Genomic DNA, 24,585 nt, shown 5'->3' with positions numbered 1-24,585 from the left:
CAAATTATGGCATTTAACTTTAAAACTAAATGCATACAAAAAAATATGATCTTTCTGAATGAAAATACATACAACTTTAAACAAATGGGGGAAATAACTGAACATAGTATATAAATACATAGGAGTTAAAACCATTTCTATTATTCAATATTGCACAAAAGCAAAAGAAATAAATAAAAGCAATACTACCTCTCCTCCTTGAAGGTGAAGAGTAAATAATAATAGTTCCTGTTAGCTCTTGTATAGCAAATATCACATTATAATTTAACACATTTTTGCACTTCAATAGGACTTGGAATATTATATTAGCGCGGCAGCCTTTTAAATATGGAGGGAACTGACCAATGATTGGTGTGGTCTCTCATTGCCAGTTTGTAATATATGTCTATTTTTTTACATTTTGGAATAACCATCCAAAATACAGAAAATGAATTAGCCTAAAATTTAATTAATATACAGAAACTAAAATGTTTTTGAGCGGAAAGTACTTGTTTTATTTCTTGGTAACATAGTGTGGTAAATAAAGAGGCTTTAATATGAGGAAATTATAATTTGTAAACAATTTTTTGACATTACTCCTATGCGTTTAAGATCGCATGCTCAATCTGCAATGAAATCCAAAGATTAAATATGACGTATTAAAGATGTTATATATCCAAGATCATTAATGTTATGACAATATGAAGACTTCAACAAATGGGATTGTGTTTAAAATGGGTTGAAGATTGCACTCGATCAAACATGTACAGTTGTGCCCAAAAGTTAGTAAACCGAACCCCACCACAAAATGCGCTCCTTCATGCCGGGTGTTGAATGTAGGCAACAACCAGTGTTTCCACTCTTCCAGAAATTCGGGAAATTTCAGGAAATTTTGACTTTTTCCAGGAGAGGTTCGGGAAATGAAAATATTCCAGGAAATTTCGGGAGATCCGAAAATTACAATTAAACAACAATTAAACGTAGAATCTATCAATATTCAGGTTCAATTAAAATAACTTTTTACATCCATGCATACGTAGCTCAAAATTTTCCGCCCGCGCTCGCATTTTGTAATTTATTCCTATTAGTAAAGAGGGCGTCAACAAAAAACTGCCAAATTCCTTGATTTTGGCCACCTACCCCAAATTTAGGCTCGCTGTATTAATGCTCGATTTTTGTTTAAAATCAAACTTGAAAATTCCAGGATATATCTGTGAATTTCAGGAAATCTGGGATTCATTTTCGGGAAATTTATTTCGGAGCTGTGGAAACACTGACAACAATGCTACAATGTTCGGCGAACCAAGAGACACAAACTTTTATCTGCAGACTTCTTAATTAAACATCTGAAACATAAAAGACATTGGTGGATTTACATATAGTTGAGAATGATGGGATCAATCGTAACTCTTTGTAAGACGGGGCCCTGAATTATTTGCTGACTATTTTGTGTTCATCAAAACTATAACACTGAAAATTGCATCAAAAGAATGTAAAATAAGAAAGTTACAACATTTCAAACTTTGGCAGTATTTTGCAAAACAGTTCAACTTATCCTAACTTTCTTATTTCAGATCCAATTTACATGAATGAATCAGCATTCTGCTTGCTCATTTTTTTTCTCTCTTTTCATTTAAATCAACTTTTTTTCAGGTTGACTTCCCCTGATGCCATGTTCAAACAATACACTACAGGTCATGTGTTCATGCAAGTGGATTACATGTATAAGAATCAACTCTCGAATAAAATAGATTATTTAAAAATATATTGCTCATTATGATTACATATCGTTGAGCAATTTTTTTTTCTTTTGTCAAATATCAGCTTGGTAGAGTGAGAAGCTTGGAAAATCTTTACCCATCAACAGCATGTACCAACCATGACAAGGTAACAAAAATATCTAGCCAAAATGCATTAAATTAATTTGGAAAGTACTCAATTATTAGTATCATTGTTCGCAGTATTCTACTATCGATAATCTACATTTGTTCCAATTATGGGTATTTCCATTAGCTACATGTATATGATGAATAGGGGTGGACCGACCTGTACCCTGTCTACAAGGTCATGTGCCTGTAATGATGTTTGTATCAAACGCCTACCGACTGAAAACAAAGACTAGTCGCAAAAAGCCGGATGGATGCGAGCGATGTGAGCCCAGTCACAGGGCCTTTAGGAACCATATTATTTGTGCGCAATGAAAGGCCCCCCAAAACCACTGTATCAAATCTAGCTGTATCCACCAGTGAGATCAACACAGTAGCACAGTAGCACAGTAGAAGCATGTATCTTCTACGGAATCGGTATTTGTTTGCTCGACTCACAATACATGCAGCGGAACATATAGGCCCATTTTCTGAGGTACAGTCTAATTTAAACCTTTATCGAACTCTGTGTTCAAATTAGGGTAAGCCAGAAGTGTCAAAATTTCATTTACAATGTTTGTTTCTCATGTATTCTCTGTTCGACCATCATGCTTTAATGATGAAGAAAAGTGTCTTATTTATTATTCCTAGACAGTCGCGACTAAATTGAGCACCAAAGGTGCTGACGAGATTTGTACTGCTACTTATTTTTTATGCATTTGGCTTTCCATAGTTTAACTACAACTTAAAATTTGAAATCAAACCAGAATTTGAAATCAAACCAGAGTTCAGAATCATAATAATATAATAATAATAACGGCTGTATTTATATAGCGCTTTTTGCCTGAGGATACTAAGTACTTGCTATTATTACCCTGGCTTTAGCTCGAGCTTCTATCACCAGCGCTCAGTGCATGCAAGGAATCAATCCTGCCAGGTACCATTTTCACCTCACCTGGGTCGAGTGCAGCAGTGTGGATAAATTTCCTGCTGACGGAAAACATGCCATGGCTAGGATTCAAACCCCTGACCCTCTGTTTGAAAGGCGAGTCAGAACCACTAGACCACGATGCACCCAAATATATGTACAGGCCTTAAATAAAAGTATGTATCATTTTCTCTCAACATTATGATTTGTCTTCATCTTCTCTCTTTACAAGCACTGTGTAGCCAGGACCTAGTCTCCTGGAAACATAAGAACAATCCTCATTGGCTATCTCTCTATTGTCTTTCCCCTCAGAGCCAATCACAGAGTCCGATGGATTGATGTCTCCTTGAGATGGCTTTGTATTTGCTGCTCCCTGAGAGGAGCTACTGGCAGGTAGCTCAGCGGTGATATTGGGACTGTTGAGAGGGAGCTGCGAACTGGGTTCAGAGGCTGTCTTCTTTATTACCACCTCTTGCGATATTGCACCAATCACAGGTTCCGTCGTAGACCTGCGCAGCTCCGCCACCATAGAAGCTGTCTGTGATTGGTTGAAAGGTTCTGGCATGGATTGATTAGAAGAGTCCACCTCCATTGGTGTAGGCTTACTCGTTTCAACCGCCTCATCCTCAACATCCATAGGGATTTCCCTTTCTCCTTTCCCTCCTTCCGTCATCCCCTCACCTTCTCCCCTCTGAATGCCTGCACCGTCTTTGGAATGCTCCATTTCAACACACTGCTCCTGCTTCAGGACGGACTCATCCATTCCACCATAGGGGTGTCCCGATTGACTTGGAATGTGACTCTCCTCATATTGCACTTGGTCCATGGCCACTTCTAAACCCTGTTTTCCATCGCCTCCACAGTCCCCACCAAACTTGGGATATTTCTTTGATGCTGTAGCTCCATCAGCGGCTGTAGCCCCTCCATCAACGCTCAACGAGTGACCCCTCCCAGCAAATGCGACGTACCCACTGGAGGAAGCCTCAAGGTCGACCTCGCTCTCGCTCATCTCCAACGACCTCTGACCCAAGGCCACGTCCTTGAACTTCTCAAGGTCGTCCACCTCGGATGAAACGGGGAAGTGACCCAGGGGTTCCAGACAGAGCTCCAGACGATCGTTGGGCTGGGAGAAACGGAATCTCTGCCAAACACAAGAGAAAAAGAAATACATGTAAAAATAATATTATGATAGCTGGATTTATATAGCGCTTTTTGCCCGAGGATAAAAGCGCTTGCTATTATTACCCCTGCTTTAGCTCGAGCTACCACTATCAGCACTCAGCGCATTTCAACAAATTAATCCTGCTAGGAACCCATTCACCTCACCTGGGTTGAGTGCAGCACAGTGTGGATAAATTTCTTGCTGAAGGAAATCACGACACGGCCAGGATTCGAACCCAGATCCTGTTAGCAAGCAGAGAGTCAGAACCACTAGACCACGACACGCCCACAAAAAGCTTTTGACTAATCCCTTTGTACCATTCACTACATGTATATCATATGGTGTCAAAATACACAGGTTTGAACAACTTTCAAGGTAAAATAAACTACAGTAGTTGCAGCTAAAAATAATTTCATAGGCAAGTCTTTAAAATCAAGGTTAAATGCCCCCATATAATCATAGATCTAGTTTTGGTACATTGAAATAAAATTGTCGTTCTGAAATCGTGAAATCTCACCTGAAAACTGATAATTCTGATGATCACTTACAGAAAAAGGCATAAGTGGGACAGTTTACTAACATTGCTTGGAAAAATACTTGATATTGGATGGAATTCCGTGCTTATTTCTCAGCAACTACACAATTTCTTACAGAGTCGTTTGACGCATATTTTCATTTATACATCTTAACACTTGGGTGGTCATTTTATTGAATTCTGTTCAAACTCATTTTGAGATCGTTACCACAACTGGCATTTATCTTTAAAGGGGGAGTTCACCCTTACAAAAAATTTATTGTAAAAATATCACAAAAGTAATAAAAAATATTGGCAAAGGTTTCAGGAAAATCCGTCAAAGAATAGAAAATTTTATAGAATTTTAATTATTTGATTTGTGACTTCATATGCGAGCAATATTCCTACATTTCCGATGGTAAAAAATCAATGAAATGTCATTTTCTCAGAAAATTGAAAGTGGATTTTACTGTACCTTTTGTATATTAATGGACAAATCATTTCACACCCGATCATGAATAGAAAACAAACATTAAGTCATCAGGAACCATTAAAAAAATGAAATTTGTGCATTTTATATCATATAACATATAGGGCAGCTGCTCATTTACATGTATGACGTCACAAATCCAAAACTTAAAATTCGAATAACTTTCTTTCTCTTTAACAGATTTTCCTTAACCTTCACCAATATTTTTCATTATATTTTCTGCTATTTATACAACAAACGTGTCTTCAGGGTGAACTTCCCCTTTAATACAATACAATAAAGATCCTACCTTCTTGGGTATAGAGGGAAGCATGCAGTGTTTGCCATCTTCAAGACCAAGGTCCCTCTCAACAATGTTGTAAAATAACCCCCCTCTCGAGAATAGTTCAGGCTTCCTCTTTGAATAGTTCCACAGGTCCAATCCATTCAGTGCAGCCATCAGAGTATGGGAAGTCAGTTGGACCTCTAGATTGCTTTCTGTAGGGGTGACAATAAATAGAGAGACTATATTTCCATTTGACATAAGGTTTGTTTCTACAATACACAAGTAATGAATGTTTAAGAGTGAAATGGACAGAATACTTCATGAGGTCAAAGATGAAATGGTCCATCCAACGAGGGGGAGCTGTAGAATGGATCATTCCTTTCATCTTTCACCACATGAAGTATTCCGTCCATTGCATGAATGAAAAAGAACATTCCTTATTTGGTTACATTACACCTAAACATATTTTCATATAAAGTTAATGAATTTCAATACAAACTTATGCTCATGCAGTGCAAGCCTGGTCTGTTGAGTGTCGCGTACAACATGTGCACTGCAAACTTGGGTGGTTGTGGTACCAGCAATCTTGGCGCACGCGTTCAAAGGACAAAATTGTATGGATCCAAAGTTACACGATGAATTGATCCAAAATTGCAAAGATGGTGATGTCATTGTAAAATAGGCTGAATGATTGATATCAAACAAACAATCAAATGACAAGGATCTATCTCGGTAGCTTATAATCACTTAAAACCCAGCTTGGCTTCTTGTAAGTTCCTATTACCTCGGCTTCTTCTTAAAGCCAAAGGTTGAAAATACAAAGGTCTATTTTTTATCCCAAAATTTGATGTGTGAGGGTCATGGAACTTTTGGATACAAAAAAAAAGATGAAGAAAACTAAAGATTAATGATAACTGTGGCTGAAACAATAAAAATCATTTAATTCATCTCATTCATAACTGGATTCAAAATTTTGATTGCATTCCTGTCATTCAACTCTATTCATAAACAGGACTCACTATTTTGATTGTATTCCTGTCATTCAACTCTATTCATACACTGGACTCATAATTTTGATTGCATTCCTGTCATTCAACTCTATTCATAAACTGGATTCAAAATTTTGATTGTATTCCTGTCATTCAACTCTAGTCATAAACAGGACTCATTATTTTGATTGCATTCCTGTCATTCAACTCTATTCATAAACAGGACTCATAATTTTGATTGTATTCCTGTCATTCAACTCTACTCATAAACAGGACTCATAATTTTGATTGTATTCCTGTCATTCAACTCTAGTCATAAACAGGACTCATAATTTTGATTGCATTCCTGTCATTCAACTCTATTCATACACTGGACTCATAATTTCAATTGCATTCCTGTCATTCAACTCTACTCATAAACAGGACTCATTATTTTGATTGTATTCCTGTCATTCAACTCTATTCATACAATGGACTCATAATTTTGATTGCATTCCTGTCATTCAACTCTATTCATACACTGGACTCATAATTTTGATTGCATTCCTGTCATTCAACTCTACTCATAAACAGGACTCATAATTTTGATTGTATTCCTGTCATTCAACTCTATTCATACACTGGACTCATAATTTTGATTGCATTCCTGTCATTCAACTCTATTCATACACTGGACTCATAATTTTTATTGCATTCCTGTCATTCAACTCTACTCATAAACTGGACTCATAATTTTGATTGCATTCCTGTCATTCAGTAGGATTCTTATTTACCATTGATATATAAATGAATGTGGATGCTTACCATCACTATCTCTCATCTTGTTGATGTCTTTCTGAAATTCCTTCAGAAGAGCACCTTGATTCAATCCTTGTTCGCTGATCCTCTTCTGCTTGGTAGCTGCTATTCCAGATGCCATGTAATGGGGATCAGCTAAATGACAAGAAAGTCACAAAATGATTAAGGTCAATTTTTATTCGGCATTTTCTGTGATAGTTCATCATGACAATGTCAATGCCAATACAAAATAGTCACAAGCTTATAAGTGGTTTCTATATTTTTTTCTCATTTACCCCTACCCCCTTTTTTTATTTTAAAACTTTCAAATTATTTTGAAAATCTGGAATTTAATAAGGTTTAACATACATTCTTTCCAAACATAATTTTTTTCCAACCGTATTTCAAAGAAAAAAAACATAGTAAATGAAACAAAGAAAATTAACTGAATGAAAAGCTTAACAATACCTCTCGTAATATCTTGTATGACTTCAACGGTTACTTTATCCCCATTCCTCAATGGTAGCGAACTACCTTCCTCACCACTAGGGGGCGCCCTAAGCTCTTTCGGGGGAAAGCCATATTTGATCCTCTGCTTGGCTGGAGCAATGTGAAACTTGGATTCTATGAGGGTCTGGAGCTGAGAATAAGTAGTTGATCCAGCCAAGACTAGTGTAGTCTGAAAGGGAGAATATGAAAGTAGTTGAATATTGACATTTGAATTCAAGAAGGGTCAGGAGTTAAGAATTAGTAGTTGACACATGCAAAAGCAATGTAGTTTTAAAGATATTTTATTAAACCAAATATTGAAACTTTGATTCTCTAAAAGCCTTGAGATGAGAATAAGTAGTTGATGCAGCAAAGACCAGTGTAGTCTGAAAAGGAGAAGAAAGTAGTAGAATATTGACATTCGCATTCAATAAAGCTCTGAGAAAAGTTAGTGGATGCATCCAAAACCAATGCAGTCTGAAAGGGATAGAAATTTGGAAACTTGTTAGAATGCTTCCCAGGGAGTGGAGAGAGTGCAAATATTGCATCTGTGCTAGCCAGGATCCAATGACCTTGGTAATAATGAATCTTACTCAGCAAACTTCATAGCTACAAAGAATTGCGTCCAAAACAGGAGTACAGACTAATGTAAAAACACAAGATTAATACTATAATAGTAGCCAAATCCCATAATGAAAATCGCTGAACTTGAGCTCATTCACAAAGTCAAAGACCGCGCAAAAAATCATTATTTACATGAAAGAGCGCCCCAACATCAAACTAATGAAAGTCTCTCCGCCGACCAGCCTTGCCGTGGGCTGTATTTGTAAACGGTGAGGGGGGGCGGGTGTCAAGCCGCCTTCCCCCTTTCTGCTATGTGTAAACACTTTCATGATTTTTTGGAGACGGCTTGATGCCGGCATGAGGCCGACTCCATGAAACCAGCCCATGTGTAAATAGGGTCTATGACTCACATGCTTCCCGTCAGAGGAACTAAGCTTGATCCGTATATCACTCGGAGGTTCTATTGTCCTTGAGGACACGGTCTCCATGGCAACAAACTTCATCTCCCCGACTCCTGATGAGGATGACGACTGGTTGGATCGATCCACTGTCTGTTGTAAGGATTTCTGTTGTTGATTTTGGGGAGCGTTCTTTGCTATCTTCTTTCTGAGTGCTTTCTCCGTTTCACTCATCGTCAGTTCCTCCTTATGTAGGGATTTGGACTGCAAAAAACAAATAATAAAATAAATAATGATAAATAAGTGGCTACTCTGGTGAAAAAATATATTATTATCATTATTAATGAAAGTAAAATATGACAAGAAAAGATGGATTGAACTTACCCCACCGGAGAGGATAATCTTAGACGGTGAATTCATGGATGAAGAGCTTGCAGCAGATCCTTCCTTCTTTTTCATTCCCAATTGCTTCCTCGGCGAGTCTCTCCCTTCGTTTGGTAAACTTTCCACACCTTCTGTTGGGAAGAATGTTACATTAACTGCCTCAAATCAAGGATTATCATCATAACCATCACCATTGTGTAAATGATATTTTCCCATGACATATGTTATGCTAAGAAGGAGGCAAGATGCAATTTGAAGAATAATGGGGAAAATCTGAAAAATTGTGTACAAAACAAATGGAGAGTTGACCACAATATCTGCCATTCTGAAGCATGTTTGCCAATTTGAGGATCCACAAAGAAAGCAAAACAAAGACTTTTAAACATCCATAACTTGCTTATTTCAAAACCTATTTTGATGAAACTCATTTTAAATTGTTCCTCTCATTTTACTCTTTCTAATATTGTGGGTGCGTTGTGGTCGCCTGTTTCCAACTCTCGCCTTTCAAACAGAGGGTCAGGGGTTTGAATCCTAGCCATGGCATGTTTTCCTTCAAGAAATTTATCCACACTGTGCTGCACTCGACTCAGGGGAGGTGAATGGGTACCCGGCAGGATTGATTCCTTGCATGCACTGAGCGCCGGTGATGGTACATGTAGCTGGAGCTAAAGCCAGGGATATAATAGCAGCACATTGTATCCTCAGGCAAAAAGCGCTTTATAAATCCAGCTATTATTATTATTATTATTATTAAGATTCCTTCTCTTCTTGGGTTTCGGTTTCCTTTAAAACCTTTCTACTCTATAGCGAAGTATTGTTACCTGACTTTTCACCAGAGCTCCTTGAAGCTTCCTCTGGTTTTGCCGTTGATGATGTACTCGGGCCAGGCATGTCTGACAGTGAGGGCGGTTGGTAGGCTGCCTCCCTGCTCGCGGTCTGTGGGGAATCAATTTTGAGTTAAAAGTGAAAGAAAGTAATTGCAGCAAACAGTTTCATGAGTATGCCTTTAAAATCAAACTTAATTATCACCATATTATTATCATAAATCTAGATCTGGTACATCAAAATCAACTCATCTTCATGAAATCTTAGCTTAAAACTTGTATTCCAATTAGTACTACATGTAACATAAAAAAGCATGTGTGGGACAGTGTAATAATAATGCGTGGATGCTCATTTCTCAGCAAAAAAAAGTCAAAGCATGATTATATGATACATGTATAGAATATCTGGTCAAGCAACCCAGGCATTTTTATAGATTCTGGTAAAAAAAATTCTAAGACAGATGCTGTGCGCTTAGAAACGTCAGAACTAAAATGGGAAGTTAACCCCCTTGTGAATTTGGTTTTAATAAAAGCAGAAAAATGAAAGAAACATATTAGTGAAAATCAACCTAACATTAACAGAGTTATAGTTTTTTTAAGTTTTGGTTTTGTGACTTTTGGTGCAATCAGCTCTCCCATTGGTCATACAGTGCTTTTGTGAAACTTGAGAATGATTTCATTTGAGCATTTATCATATATTCAGACATATCATTAGGTACCGGGATTCAATGAGGAAAACATTTTCAGTCACCATTAAGAATCCTGTTCCAACTCACTTTAAGACCATTACCTCAACTGGCATTTATGTTTCATTCTGATGTGTGAAGTACATTCAAGTTGAATTTTCTTACGATGTGTAGTATTGATTTTACCAGCTTCTGTAGGAATTGTTCTTTACTAAATTCCCCATGGAAACGTTTAGTGACATATTACTGTGGGTGACGTGACATTTGCTCCTGTGACATACGCTCAGGGAGCGTTTCATGAAAGGACTTGTCGGACGTTTTATCCGACAAGTCCTGTTTTATCCGACAGTTACTAAAGTAATAGTGCTTCTCAACCAATCAGAATCCAGGAAAGTTGTCAGATCTGACAACTTGTCGGACAAAAATATTGATGAAACGCCCCCCTGGGGCCCGTTGCATAAAACTTTTTACCTGAGAAAACTCAGGTTGTTTTTACCGGAGTTTTTGCCCTGTGCTAAAGTCAATGGCGGAAATCAGACTATCCTTAGTTTTTACCAGAGTTTTCTCAGGTAAAAAGTTTTATGCAACAGGTTTCAGGTCTTAATATTTCAGAGGGCATAGGGGTATAGTGAAGACTGTAATAGACTGTTTGGTTCTGAATAATGTAAAGATAAGAATTAGGGTTCATTTAGTTCTAGAGGTTAGAGTTTATGTTTGGCTTAACGTGCATACTTTCCATCAGAGCGTTTGTCGCCGGAGAAACTGTCGCCAGAGCTAATGTCATGGAACCATTTCTGGGGTGTGATGTACGGTTCCATGATATTTGCTCTGGCGACAATTGCTCCGGCGACAAGTGCTCCGCTATAAATTTGACACACAAATGAAATGACCAACTTTATCCCTGGATTTAACACTTGTACCCTACCCTAAACCTAACATAAAACCCTCTTGCAACCCTAACCCTATATCTTAGAAGAAATAAAGCCCCGAGCAATTGTTGCTGGAGCAAATGTCGTGTCACCAAGAAGTACATACAAGTTGATTTTTCTTACATTGTGTAGTATGGATTCAACCACCTTCTGGACGAGTTGTTCATTACCAAATTCTCCCGGATAATGTTTGTTGACCAGAGACTCTGCAAGTTTGAACGCATTGCTGTTCAATGACGGATCGGGCTCGTTCTGGAACCAAACGACCTCCTCTTCGATCGTCTTTCCCTTCCAAACAAGAGGAACTTTGAATCTAGAAAAGATAAGAAAACAAAACGAATACATGAAATTATGGAAATCAAATCCATGTTCCTCAGATTAACAGACGAGAGTCTTAAACACTAGACCAAGATGCCCCAAGTGTAATATGATGACTACGGACAGGGTTGACAGGATATTTCTTTTCAAAACACATTTCAAAATGCATTTTACACCAATTTAAAAAATTATATAAACATTTAAAGAGCCAAATATAAGGCCAAAAGAAAAAGCGATCTTACATTTTAGGAGGGTTATCATACTCCACACCATCCCAGAAATGTTTATGGCCGCAGGTACAAGTCGTAGAACTCGACGCAGCACTGGTCCTATCACCGTTCATGTAGACAATACTGCCATCGGTTTTCACCCGGCGAAGCTGCTTACTAGAAAGTACAATAGAAACAATATCATTATAGACCTTGTCCATTGACGTCATCGTCCTGCCATCTTAGAGGCTGAAGCCATTGCCTTGCATGTGTTTTACTCACTGACTGGGCATGAAAAGAAGAAGGCAGGACTCTAATGGTTTTTATGAATGACAAAATAATAAGGGACCTAATACTGATCCCTGAGGAACACCATAGGTGTTATGTGTTATTTCAGATCATTTCACTGATCATGGGGCTGATCTTAAGCTGAATCATACAAAAAAATCAATGCAATCAATCATAGAAATCAATCGTGTGATCAATAACTAATCCATTTCTTGCACGGACCAGACCACGTCAAGTCCCTATATATATTATGTGCAATATTAATCCTGAAAAGGTCTGTTATTGGAAGTTATGAGGGCCTGAAATCAAACAAAATCCTGAAAAATGGTTTTGCTTAGTGCTGTAGCTCGGATTGTTTACCGGGCTGAATCCTGCCGAGTTGGCATTGAACGGCTCGGAGCTTTACGGGCCGGGTTTCACTTTGAATCCCTCGAACCCGGAAAATAAAAAAAATAAACCCGGATTGTTTGATAATATTTGAGGTGTCATTTGTCACCGCAATAAAAGTTGTGAAACTATTTTTAAAAAGCAATCCATCCACCTAATGTGATGGTCGAGGGGACAGGTCAAAGGCCAACCATCCCTACCTTTTTTTTCATTTTTTCCCCATCATGATCGGACCTCCTGTTTGAGTTACAATGTATGGCCTTGTGTGTGAGGGATCGAGATGATATAGCTAGCCGGCTAACGGCGCACATGCACACAGTACCTGCCATGTGATATTGTCTGACTGGTCATGTGATTGGCTGAGAGTAATGGTTTCACTGGGTGAGAATGTCCAATTTGTTTACAAGTAAAGGCCAGTTGGTCCATTAGGCATGGTCATAACTCAAGAAGTTTTCCTTTTGATATTATGACTGTGATGACATGCAGAATATTTCTCTCTTTTTTGGTAAAATAATCTGTCCGGTTTATTGAGATATCTTTTATACCAGTTTTTTCTGCTAACCATAAAAGCCCTCCCTCCCCCCAAAACCCTGTTGTGTTGACATTTTCCACAAAGTCGGTGATCCGAAAATAATAGCTCAGCTGGGAGTGGGTGCAAAACAATTTAATTCCCATTTAAAGGATACATTAAAGAGGGTGGACGAGAAGAGGAGGGTGCCGTTACCGGGAGAGAGAGAGAAGGGGGGGGGGGTATGTGTACAAGAGCAAAAAAACAAAAACAAAAAAACGTGAGAGATGACTAAATGGATGATATGAGGGTAGGTAGGATGATATTGGACCGATTGTCAAAGTTTAATATGAAATAAAAATGTATTTTGATTCATTTTTTTATTAAAAATATTTTTATTTAAAATATTATTACCTGTAGCTGAAGGCTAGAATAAGACAGATAAAAATAAATCATACACCAAAAAAAAGTTTGATTAAAATATTCTATTGCTTCAAAGCAAATATGAAGAATGAAATACGCTCAGAAATTAACTCTTTCTGCCACCTCCACCCCTCCGAAAAAAATCTGCCCTATGATAGACAGAAACAATCTCTGTGAGAGCCTGTTTGAAAATTGGGTCACCAGAATGATAACATAATAAACAATGTGGTTTGTAATCTGCCTCTTGATTTCACACACACACACAAAAAAATCATCTCAAAGCACATGTTTCGTAGTAAATCACTATCGGTGCACAGACTGTGCTGTTGACCGCTGCACTGGTGACATGAGGAATTGCAATTTGGCCTTATATGTCTCAATCCCTCTCTACATTACTACTGGATGATATAAACAATGAATTAATTTTTTGGGGGTTTGCATGGTCTTTTGAAAAAAAGGTCAGAAGGTGATGTCGGTCACAGATAAGAGTAAAGTAGGTCAAAACTTTGTACTTTTGCATGGACATAAATCAATTTTAGCCGGACCGGGTTACCGGGCCTCTCCGGGTCGAGCTATGATTCTGATAAGATTTACGAGCCGGGTTCGGACCGAGTTGAAGGAACCGAGCTACAGCACTAGTTTTGCTGCAATATACAATTTTAAGTGTAATATGAAAATAATATAGAAGACAGAACACAGCCCTAGGGCACTCCAATACCAATAGAATTAACCTTGTAATTTCTGTTTTTATGAAGAACATATATAACACAATATGTAGCAATTAACAAAAAGAACAAAAAATCTTTTGAAACCATTGCATCTCAACAACTTTTGAGACACAATGACATCTGAGACCATATGGCCCTTGAAACTCAATGACTTTTGAGTCTCAATGATCTCTGTGACCCAATAACCTTTAAACCCAATTAACCCCATATGCTACGACAGCTACAGTGGCCCACCATTAAAGAGAGAAGAGCCCAGTTCAAGGTTGGGATGGGTTATTGCTTGGTAAATGCAATTGGTGATGTACCAACGGTACAGTACTTCCACCAGGCTGCTACTTCCACTTAGCTTCATGGTCATCAGATGAGGTTACACGTCCCACACGCTCGCAGTGTTACTTATCAGAAAACTTTTATTCTTGATGCCATTAGACTGTGGAATATTCTCCCTGCCATTAAAGTTAATTGCACTTCAGTAGCCTGCTTCAAGGCAGAGGTGCAGAAAATTTAACTGCGCTTAGACTGCGCCGATTCTTTTTAACCGCACATAGCATAGATTTTCCACAGCACTGTACATACTCCTGCACAATTCTACAAGTACGATGATACACCAACCTGGTAGACCGTACTTTCATGGATGATGATGATAACTTGAAACTCAATAACCTTTTTTATCAATAAGGCCTTGAAACACAATCAGTTTGCGACCTTTCAATTCCTTTGAACTTGTGAACATTGAACCCTGGCTTGACATTCATTTAACACTAACCCTTTACACCATGGGCACGTGGCATCCTGATTGAAGGTATGGTCCGGAATGAGTTCATCTGAGGATGCATCATAGGTACACTGGATGTCTGTTGACAAACAATAAATGATTAAATAATAACAAATCAGCATCTGGAAAAAGATCCTCAATTTCCCAATCAAGGAAGCATAAAAATTGTATACATTCAAAGTCACCTTGCAACTTATTTGTTTAAACAGTATTTCAGATGAGACAGTTATCAACAATCTACATAACAGCTCTATTTCACTTTTCTTTTTTCATCTAATTTCCTCGGCACATAGAGACACCAAGGAAGTCATATAGGAAATACAAAAATCATTCTATTATAATTTTTATTATTATAATTGATGCTGATTGGTTATGGAGAATGGCAAAGTTACTGAATACTTTTATGCAACAGTACCCTTAACAGTGTTACTAACCACCTTTAAGGATCAAAATAATTATTACCTTGTGTTGGGAAGTCATAGACCCGTCCTTCTTGTAGAGTGCCATTGGTTTGTTTAGCCAATAAGTAGAGTTCTCCACCTTCCTTGAGACCAGAAGGTGAGCCATTGTAGCCTTGAGGATAGGGTACCTGGGACACTGCAGAACAGATGAGGCATCTGTACAACTGATGATCCTGTACCGAAGCTCTGGTATGTTCTATGATCACATTCTGGTGAATACCACCGATACCTGCACATTGAGAATATCAAAAGAAAATTAGCACAAAAACGATGGTCCCAGAAACATTGGTTTGTTTAGCCATCAGGAAGAGTTCTCCTCCCTTCAGACCAGAGGGTGATCCAATGTAGCCTTGAGGATACGGTACCTGAGACACTGCAGATCAGATGAGGCATGACGATCTGCTTCATAGCCATCTGTGGTTACCGTAGAGTTCTCCACCTTCCCCATTGAGATCTGGGGGCCCGTAACACAAAGCTTAGCAATGATCGTAGAACTTTTTTCTACAACTAATTACATTGACTACAATGTACAATCAATCGTAAAAATCAAGCTAACGATTAATTACTAACTTTGTGTTACGGGACCCAGGGTGGGAAGCAGCTCCAACTACACACTTGGTCAGTAACTTTCAATATCCTGCCTCATCTTTGAGCAATTCGACAACTATCTGCAAAAGTATGTTCAGAATTTGAAAGAACACTAGCCCGCTAGCCAATGGCCAGTAAAAATCACAGCTGGCAAGCTAAAAATTGAATTTGCTAGTCCGTGTAACTGGTCAAAATGTTACTAGTGTCGCATGTAATATTGTAATATTTCATGCAGAATTTTACAAAATAACTTCTGGTGAGCGAGCCAGCAGGCTAGTGGGGGGGGGAATAAGCGCGACCCCTGATATGCTACAAAGCCGTCCCTGATACAACCAAATTCAAAGCTTGTATACTTGATAATTTATTCATACCTGTTCTCTTAGAGATAAAGTTGTAGACATCAGACACTAATGACGGATGGACACCATGTTTGTTTTTGAACTCATCTTCCATTGCGGTAACTAGACGCTGTACATAATTCTCCTACAAATGAAAAAAAATCAAATCAAAATATAACAAAGTGTTGCCAACCTTAATTGTGAAAAAAATCCTATCCTTTATTTCTTCCTCCCCTATTTTCAAGCCTAAAATCTTATTTTTCTTTGAAATCTTAAAAAACAGACCAAACATCATCATTCTTACAAATTTCAACAATCCTCTTTCTGAAGTGGTTTACGGTACACCATGTGGAGTGTTATAGAAACAGTGGATAGAAGTAGAGAAGTGGATAGGTGAGAAAGTGGAGATTTGAGAGTAGAGTATTCTTTCTTGAAAATAGTCCTGAATGGTGCCGGCCAATCAAGAGCAGTGATACATGTGCCGTTTTTCAGAACACGGACCAGGAACCAATCAGAAGTGCTCTTTCATATTCGGTTCATAGCAATGTTGGGGGATTATTTGAGACACGACAAAAACTAGAAAAATGCACCTCATTTTTCAACATAGATCTGCAAATAATCACTTCAGCAAAAGAATGTTGGCCTACTTAAGGTTTGCTTCTCAAACACCATGAGAACTGGGGCCCGTCTTACAGAGAGTTACGATTGACCCAATCAATCGTAGCTCTATGGAAATCCATCGGTGTCATAATCTTTTCGACAGGAAATTTGCACCTTTGATAACAAAACGCAGCATACCAAATTGTCTAGAAAACAGTGAATTGATGAATAAACCTCATTAAAATATTTTGAACAAACATTTATCTTAGATGTTGACCTTGCTGGCTTACCATAGTTGCGATTGATTGGATCAATAATTACTCTATGGAAATCCATCAGTGTCATAATTTTTTCTACAGGAAAATTTGTACAATGTCTTTTGTAAACATAGAGAAGCACAGTGAATGTTCAAGAAAACAATGAATGCATGAATACACATCAGAGTTAGAAAATAATTTGAACAATAGTAGATAATAGATGTTGATGTTCCAGGCTTTCCATAGTTGCGATTAATCAGATCAATCGCAACTCTTTGTAAGATGGGGCTCTGGTGTGTTGGCTCAGTTTGTAGAGCATCCGTCTCAAAACCGAGAGGGACAGACTTCAAGCCCCGGCCACATCAGACCAAAACATGTTAAAAGATTGGAGCTGCTGCTACCATTTTACGTGCAACGATTAAAGGGATAGAGCTACGTTGATCTGGCCCTGTGTGGTGGCTGCCGGGCCCATGATCAATTGGGAAAAATTAATTTCCATTTCAGATTTCTATTTCGAACAATAAAATATGGATTTCAATTTTTATTTTCATATTGCATATTAATGACCTGCAATGTCTGTGTAGTAGAGGTAAACGAATAAGGGATAGAGCCATATTTATTTGAACAGCAACAAATGTATTGTAAAACGCTCAAAGAGATTTCAAATTGGTTGTTATGACTAAACACTTACAGTTAGTGCCCTGTCTCCCCCTACGGTGCACATGTTGTCGCCATCAAACTCAATGTATCTGTTGACCTCTTCTTGCGACGTCCCCCAGGCTTTCGAGAGCATCCACCTTGGTAACCGCGGCAACGGACGACCTGACGGAATCAAAGGGGAAAGGTCAAGTATGTAGGAATGAGGGAGTTGGAGTATCGCATTGACTTGTGAACTGCAACTTATAATCTAAGTGCGTCGTAATAGCTTCATTTTTAGCAATGGCATTCGAAGTTGGTGAAGTGAAGCAACGAGAGAGTCGGAACATGCTCAAACAACCTTGCCTGATATATCAACATGTCACATTAATGGCTTTTCCCCAGTTCAAGGAGGAATCAATCATTTATTTCACATCAGAGGGAAAAAGATACAAACTTGCAATTAAGAAGTAGTGAGTGGGTAACATCATCAATTCCCTCATTTGCAGACAGAGAAGAATGTGTATTAAAATGTTTTGTGAAATCAAGCTTTAAAGGTCAATTCCACCTCAGAAAAATGTTGATTTGAATCAATAGAGAAAAATCAGACAAGCACAATGCTGAAAATTTCATCAAAATCGGATGTAAAATAAGAAAGTTATGACATTTCAAATTTTCACTTACTTTTCACAAAATAGTTATATGAACGAGTAAGTTACATCCAAATGAGAGAGTCGATGATGTCACTCACTCACTATTTCTTTTGTTTGTTATTGTTTGAATTTGACAATTAGGACCTCCTTGCCTGAACCACAAAATGTTAAAATAATGGGATTTCACATGTTCAGGGAGGAATGAAACTTCATTTCACATGACAATGACGAGAAAATCAAAATTTTTCATATTTCATATAATAAAACACAAAAGAATTAGTTAGTGATGTCATCAGTTCCCTCATTTGCATACTGACCGAGATGTGCATGTAACTGTATTGTGAAATGAAGCGAAACTTTAAAATGTCATAACTTTCTTATTTTACACCTGAATTTGATGAAATTTTCAGCATTATGCTTGTTGGATTTTTCTCTTTATATTCAAATCAAGTTTTTGTTAGGGTGAACTTGTCCTTTAAATCTAAAAAATCACAACTTCTTTTCTTACCACTGATTTTGATGAATTTTTCAGTGTTACACTTAGCGATTGATCAGGTGGTTGCTTTGTATGATTGACTTACATTGACTGTTGAGTATGATCAGTCATAGAAATGATCTCCATGATCAATCGCTAAGCTTTATTTTATGGCAATTCCAAGCAAAAGTAGACATTTTCTAAAAATTTATATTGGCTCTATTTCAAATCTGAATCAAATTTTTTCAATCAAAACTCCAATGGAATTTCATAAATACAAAAGGGGGAAATAAATAGCCACATCTTTTTTCCTATGCATCTCCTTAATGGAGAATCCAAACCATACAAGAATTTCTATACATGGGACTACAAATATTGTTATTATTTTATTTCAATTTAACAGAAAACTATTGCTTGTTTTGTAACAATTTTCTTTTGGATTATCTGACGGTCATCATTTTACATCATATCAAACAAAAATTTTAAAAGGTGAGTTCATTTTACGTTGCCTGTGTGGTTACTTCTGATGTCACTCTGTAACCATGTTTTAATATAAATATTCATATCTCATTAATTCAGTGGATCAAAATAACAAATGTTATTATTTTGAAAAATGGGTTTCAGCAACTACTGTCAGGTACCAATTCTTTGCAAATAACTATTCAAATATGGGTGCTATCTTTGTTTGAATGCTAAAACTTGTTTCTGAATGTCACTCTTAGAACTGTCCTTTTCAGGGTCCTGTACTTACCTTTGACCCCTACAAGGGCAATGAAGTGGTTTCTTCCAGAGCTGCTCCAAGCGACACAAAGAGGTTTGTTGAGTTTACCGTCCTTTCCACTGCATTCAGCGGGTGTACTTAACACAGGGAGAAACACACCTACACCGGATAAAAGCAAACACCATAAATTGAGTTTACATGTACATGTATCATCCTTTACACTGTATTCACCAGGTGTATTTAAAGGACAAGTCCACCCCAACAAAAACTTGATTTGAATAAAAAGAAAAAAATTCAACAAGCATAACACTGAAAATTTCATCAAAATCGGATGTAAAATAAGAAAGTTATGGCATTTAAAAGTTTCGCTTATTTTCAACAAAATAGTTATATGAACGAGCCAGTTACATCCAAATGAGAGAGTTGATGACATCACTCACTATTTCTTTTGTATTTTATTACATAAAATATGAAATATTTTTATTTTTTCGTCATTATCATGTGAAATGAAGTTTCATTCCTCCCTGAACACGTGGAATTCCATTATTTTAACATTTTGTGCTTCAGGCAATGAGGTCCTAATCATCAAATTCGTAAAAATTGAAATATTGTATAATTCAAACAATAAAAAACAAAAGAAATTGTGAGTGACGTCATCGCCTCTCTCATTTGTATGTAACTTGCTCGTTCATATAACTATTTTGTTGAAAATAAGCGAAACTTTAAAATGTCATAACTTTCTTATTTTACATCCGATTTTGATGAAATTTTCAGCATCCTGCTGGTCTGATTTTTCTCTATTGATTTAAATCAACATTTTTCTGAGGTGAACTTGACCTTTAAGACAGAAAGATACACTCCTGCACCGGATAATAACACACCTTACACCAAGGTCACTATCCTTTTACACAGTTTAGGGAGAACACTCATACACTGTTAGAAAAACAAACACCTTACATTTTCCTTCCACTCTATCCAGCAAGTGTATCTAAGACAGGGATAAACACTCCTACATGTACACCAGAATAAAAGCAAACACCAAATGCTCAGTGATATCAAGTCTGGTATTAGTGCTGGTGTGGTTTCAAATAAGGTGTTGGAAGTATAGTTTAGATTGCCTTCCGTAGCTCAAATACATAATACATAAAAATACTTAAAAAGCTGTGTGCGCTATGAACACCTAGCTTAGCCGGGTAATATAGGAGCGCCTTGAGCACTTAACAAGGTGGATATGTGCGCAATATAAATACCCTATATTATTATTATCATTATTAATGTTTACAAAAAAAATCAAATTGCAAGACCAGTTTAATTTTCAATATGGTACTGTACTATTAAAAGTTCTAAGAATAATCAACAAGGCAAGAACGAATCAATTGTAAGAGAAGAAAAAGAAGAGGAGAAACCAATTACCTGAATAATCACCAAAGCTTTCTAGTCCACTGAGCGAGTCAAGAAGGACAATAGGTCTTCTGAGGATATTAGCAAGACCAAAGATATGAATATTCTGGAGCCCCATGGCCTCATTGGGTCCCGGTAGATAGTCCGGGTCGCTCTCAGCTATAATCTGGGGCCATTCACTATTGTCCACAAAATCCCTGAACATGTTCTTGTAACGGTCCAAGTTCTCTTCAAAGTGATTCTTGAGGTTCGTTCTCAAGGCATGCCAGAAGAGTTCCCGACCGACAAGAGCCCTGGAGATACCATGGACAAGACAATGTCCATCCCCATCGGCGTGTATTGGTATCAGGACTTCCTCGTCTCCGTTGACTTGTTTGATCTGTTCTAAAGTGTTGCAGAGGTAGTGAGCGCTTCCGGTCTGGTCCCTCCCGTACCCCATGATGTCAATGTGCTCCGGTTGGATCAGAAAGGCACGGCCGCCCAGGTTGGCGCAGTTGAAGATCTTGCTCTTGTCCTTCGTCAAATGCTCCAACGGCTGGGCGTTGCCATCTTTGTCCATGCCAAAGTTCGTCAGCAGCGGGCTCAGAAGCTTGCAGTGGTAGTTGGACAGACCCAGGACCTTGATGGAATCAGTCGTCTTCTTCGGGGCTAAGTTGCCCATCAGAAGGTTCCGCACCATGTTGTGGATAACGACGTCTGGGTCAGTGACTTCCGCTACAGATCGTAGGGAACGGCATTCATGTACTTGTCCGCAGCTGGTACACTCTACAGTGCGATCATAGGATGGGAAGTACAGTTTGGTTTGGCAGTGTTCATCTGGGCAGACACCAGAAAGAAAGCAGTGACGCTCGTGTTTCTTCATCCTAACCTTGGAGATCAGGTCCTAGATCCTTAAGAGTATGTGCAAACCTGAAAATAACAAAGTGGTCATAATTTTAAATAACTGGTGATTTTTCATCTGATTGCTATGAAAGTATGAATGCTTTTTAGCAAGCAACCAGAGGACCAACAGCTTATAGGGACAGTGATTTTCCGCGATCGCGGAAAACGGACGGAATTCACGGAAAAGGCCTTTTGAAACGGAAAGTGGCATTTCAAACGGAAAATCACGGAAAACGTATTTTCCCTCAAAATACACAGAATAGCAACAGAAATTACTCCAAAATAACAAAACGAGAGTATTAAATGGCCACAAAACCCAATAAAACACGATCTCACTTCGCTACAATCAAGACAATTCACACATCGTGACTGCTCACGACATCAGCACACTCGATTGTACCCCGCGGCCGTACCCGGCCGGCCGGGTTGCTTGAGCTTCATATCGCTCAACTGCACGGTCGTGTGTTGCTGCCCTCTACGTTTGAAGATGTAACAGCACGATATCGTGGTCTTAAAATCCAAGATGGCGGATTGGCGAAAGTCGTTCTCTGACGATAACGATGTCCAAAAAACCCAAAAATTATCAATGAAATTTAATTTCACTGCAAAATAATGCTAATTAGGTGAAAGGTGAGGATGTATGCATGCTAAATGTGATCAAAAAATCATTAAATGCACCCGCATAGATCTGATTAGAACGTATTTTATTGTGTTGTCGGTACAGTAGCAGATACAAATTTTGGCCAGTGCGAGTGTACTCGCTGTGATTTTGCTATTCAATGTGTAAACAGAATTGTCACTTTTCCGTGTGTACAAAGTCTATGGGGAAACAGAATTTCCATTTTCTGACATGCTGAAACGGAATTTGAGATTTTCTGAAACGGAAAAGGCCATTTTTTGAAATGGAAAATCACTGTCCCTAATCATAAGGTCCTCTCCGAACACTTGGTAATGAGGATTAATGCTTTACCAAAGGGCACTAGCGCACAGAGAGGGAATCGAACCAAGGTCACCAGAATCCGAAACCCTGCTCTACCAACTGAGCAAGGAGATGTTTAATAAAGCTGTCAATGCAGTTCTTCTTCGCTATAAATTTAAACAAGTGATGAGCTATCGTTCAAAGTGAGCGATATACAACTTATGTACCAATTCTAAAAATGCAATTCAGAATTTGCTTCCATCGTCGTTTCATAACAGAATCAGTGTTGCTTTATCTCACTGATTAATAATTTCTATTTTGATAAGTTATTCAAATTTGCTATTCATTTGTCACTTTTCTACATGGAAGGTCAAATAAATCAACATTTTCAACCTCTCGCCATCAGTTTTGGGTATGTTTGCACCCTAATCTAGCAAATATGTAAGAAAGCCAAAAATTTGCATTTTAATCAAACAGTAAATTACTAGATGGGAAATTGTGATTAATAACCATTGTTCAATTAGAATCTACCAATCTAATGCACTATCCTTCTGTTTGTTTCTTTCTTCATTTTTTCTAAAAAATGAAGTCTAACTTTATTTCTTATTTTCATTTTTTGCTCATTTTTTATACTTTTTTCTCTTTTTCTCTAAGAACTCCTCTTTTTCTTTTTTATTTATTCCAAGTCTCATTTTCTTTTTCTTTCTTTTTCCCCAGCACCTTTCTTGTTTTCTTTCTTCTCATTCCTTTCTCTTCCTTTACTTATTTCTTTCTCTTATTTTGTCATTTGTCCTGTTTTTCTTGCATTGTTTTTATTATTTATTCCAGTCTCATTTTCTTTTTCTTATTTTTCACCAACAATTGGCAACATCTTTCTTTTTTTTTTCTTCTTAATCTTATGATCCTTTCTCTCTTTCATTCCTTCGTTTTATTTCCTTTCTCTTCCTTTCCTTATTGCTTCCTCTCTTATTTTGTCCTTTGTAGTCTTAAGTTGTAATAATGTTGAGAGAATGTTGAGCAAATATTTTCTTAAGATTTTAACTCTGTTTTGTGTTGCACGGACATCGCACCATTGGTAGTCATGTGCCGTTTTTGTTTCATACGCAATTCGAACTGCCGTGACACGGAATCGTGATAGCCATAATAACTTTCGTGCATAAAAAATTGCAGGCGCCAATGATGGCAAAGGCTTCCTACTCTTACACAAGTGCGGGAGCGCGTTCATTCATTGAACGAGTAGTTTCCGATGAAAATTGAGGGCCAAAACTCGAAGTCGAATACAGAAATCAATATGATTATCAAGATTATTCTTACCTTGTTTTCAGACCTTGTTTTCAGTCCATTATGGAAACTTGCATTCGTACAATGAGCGTACAAATTAACACTATCTCATTTAATTCAGTCTCTTACGTTATAATATTCCCCGAGGCCAATCGTATTGTGCAATGCAATGTTTACAAAAAAAGATTCTGAGCTGAATGCAACGAATTCCGAACCTAGAGGGCGTCAACACTAACTCAAGACTGGCTGGCTTGTAATTGTTGAGACCAAAATTTTCAAATTTAACAAAATACAAAGTAATATAAATCAGATACAAATTTAAGGATTGACATTTTAAAGAAAAGCAGTAGGAAATAAAGAACATTAATGAAATGAGGGGTCCACCAAAAGCAATAGTGCGCGACCATGGGTCTCGAAAAGCCCCGAAAAGCACCCTATAACAAGTATTCTATATATATATTCTGAAAATGCACCCCATTGGAAGCAAAACGATA

General features: G+C 37.8%; 1 protein-coding gene across 1 annotated transcript in view; it reads right to left on the bottom strand.

Annotated features, from left to right (window-relative positions):
- Nucleotides 1-2,862: 2,862 nt before the first annotated feature.
- Nucleotides 2,863-24,585, bottom strand: part of LOC121417664 (deubiquitinating protein VCPIP1-like) — a 34,305-nt gene continuing 12,582 nt past the window's right edge. Inside the window, exons 2-16 of the mRNA XM_041611398.1 lie at nt 21,022-21,892; nt 19,639-19,767; nt 17,815-17,945; nt 16,300-16,411; nt 15,342-15,569; nt 14,871-14,958; nt 11,804-11,947; nt 11,367-11,556; nt 9,626-9,740; nt 8,805-8,935; nt 8,433-8,684; nt 7,438-7,648; nt 6,997-7,125; nt 5,228-5,415; nt 2,863-3,913 (exon numbers count right to left, since the gene is read on the bottom strand). Of these exons, the coding sequence (XP_041467332.1) occupies nt 2,972-3,913; nt 5,228-5,415; nt 6,997-7,125; nt 7,438-7,648; nt 8,433-8,684; nt 8,805-8,935; nt 9,626-9,740; nt 11,367-11,556; nt 11,804-11,947; nt 14,871-14,958; nt 15,342-15,569; nt 16,300-16,411; nt 17,815-17,945; nt 19,639-19,767; nt 21,022-21,892 (3,861 nt within the window). The 3' untranslated portion in view covers nt 2,863-2,971. The remainder of the gene's footprint in view (nt 3,914-5,227; nt 5,416-6,996; nt 7,126-7,437; nt 7,649-8,432; nt 8,685-8,804; nt 8,936-9,625; nt 9,741-11,366; nt 11,557-11,803; nt 11,948-14,870; nt 14,959-15,341; nt 15,570-16,299; nt 16,412-17,814; nt 17,946-19,638; nt 19,768-21,021; nt 21,893-24,585) is intronic.

This window comes from Lytechinus variegatus, chromosome 6 (assembly GCF_018143015.1).
Source record: "Lytechinus variegatus isolate NC3 chromosome 6, Lvar_3.0, whole genome shotgun sequence".
NCBI classification, from domain to species: domain Eukaryota; kingdom Metazoa; phylum Echinodermata; class Echinoidea; order Temnopleuroida; family Toxopneustidae; genus Lytechinus; species Lytechinus variegatus.
Note: the sequence above shows the minus strand (reverse complement) of the source record. Positions and strands in the feature narration are given on the sequence as shown.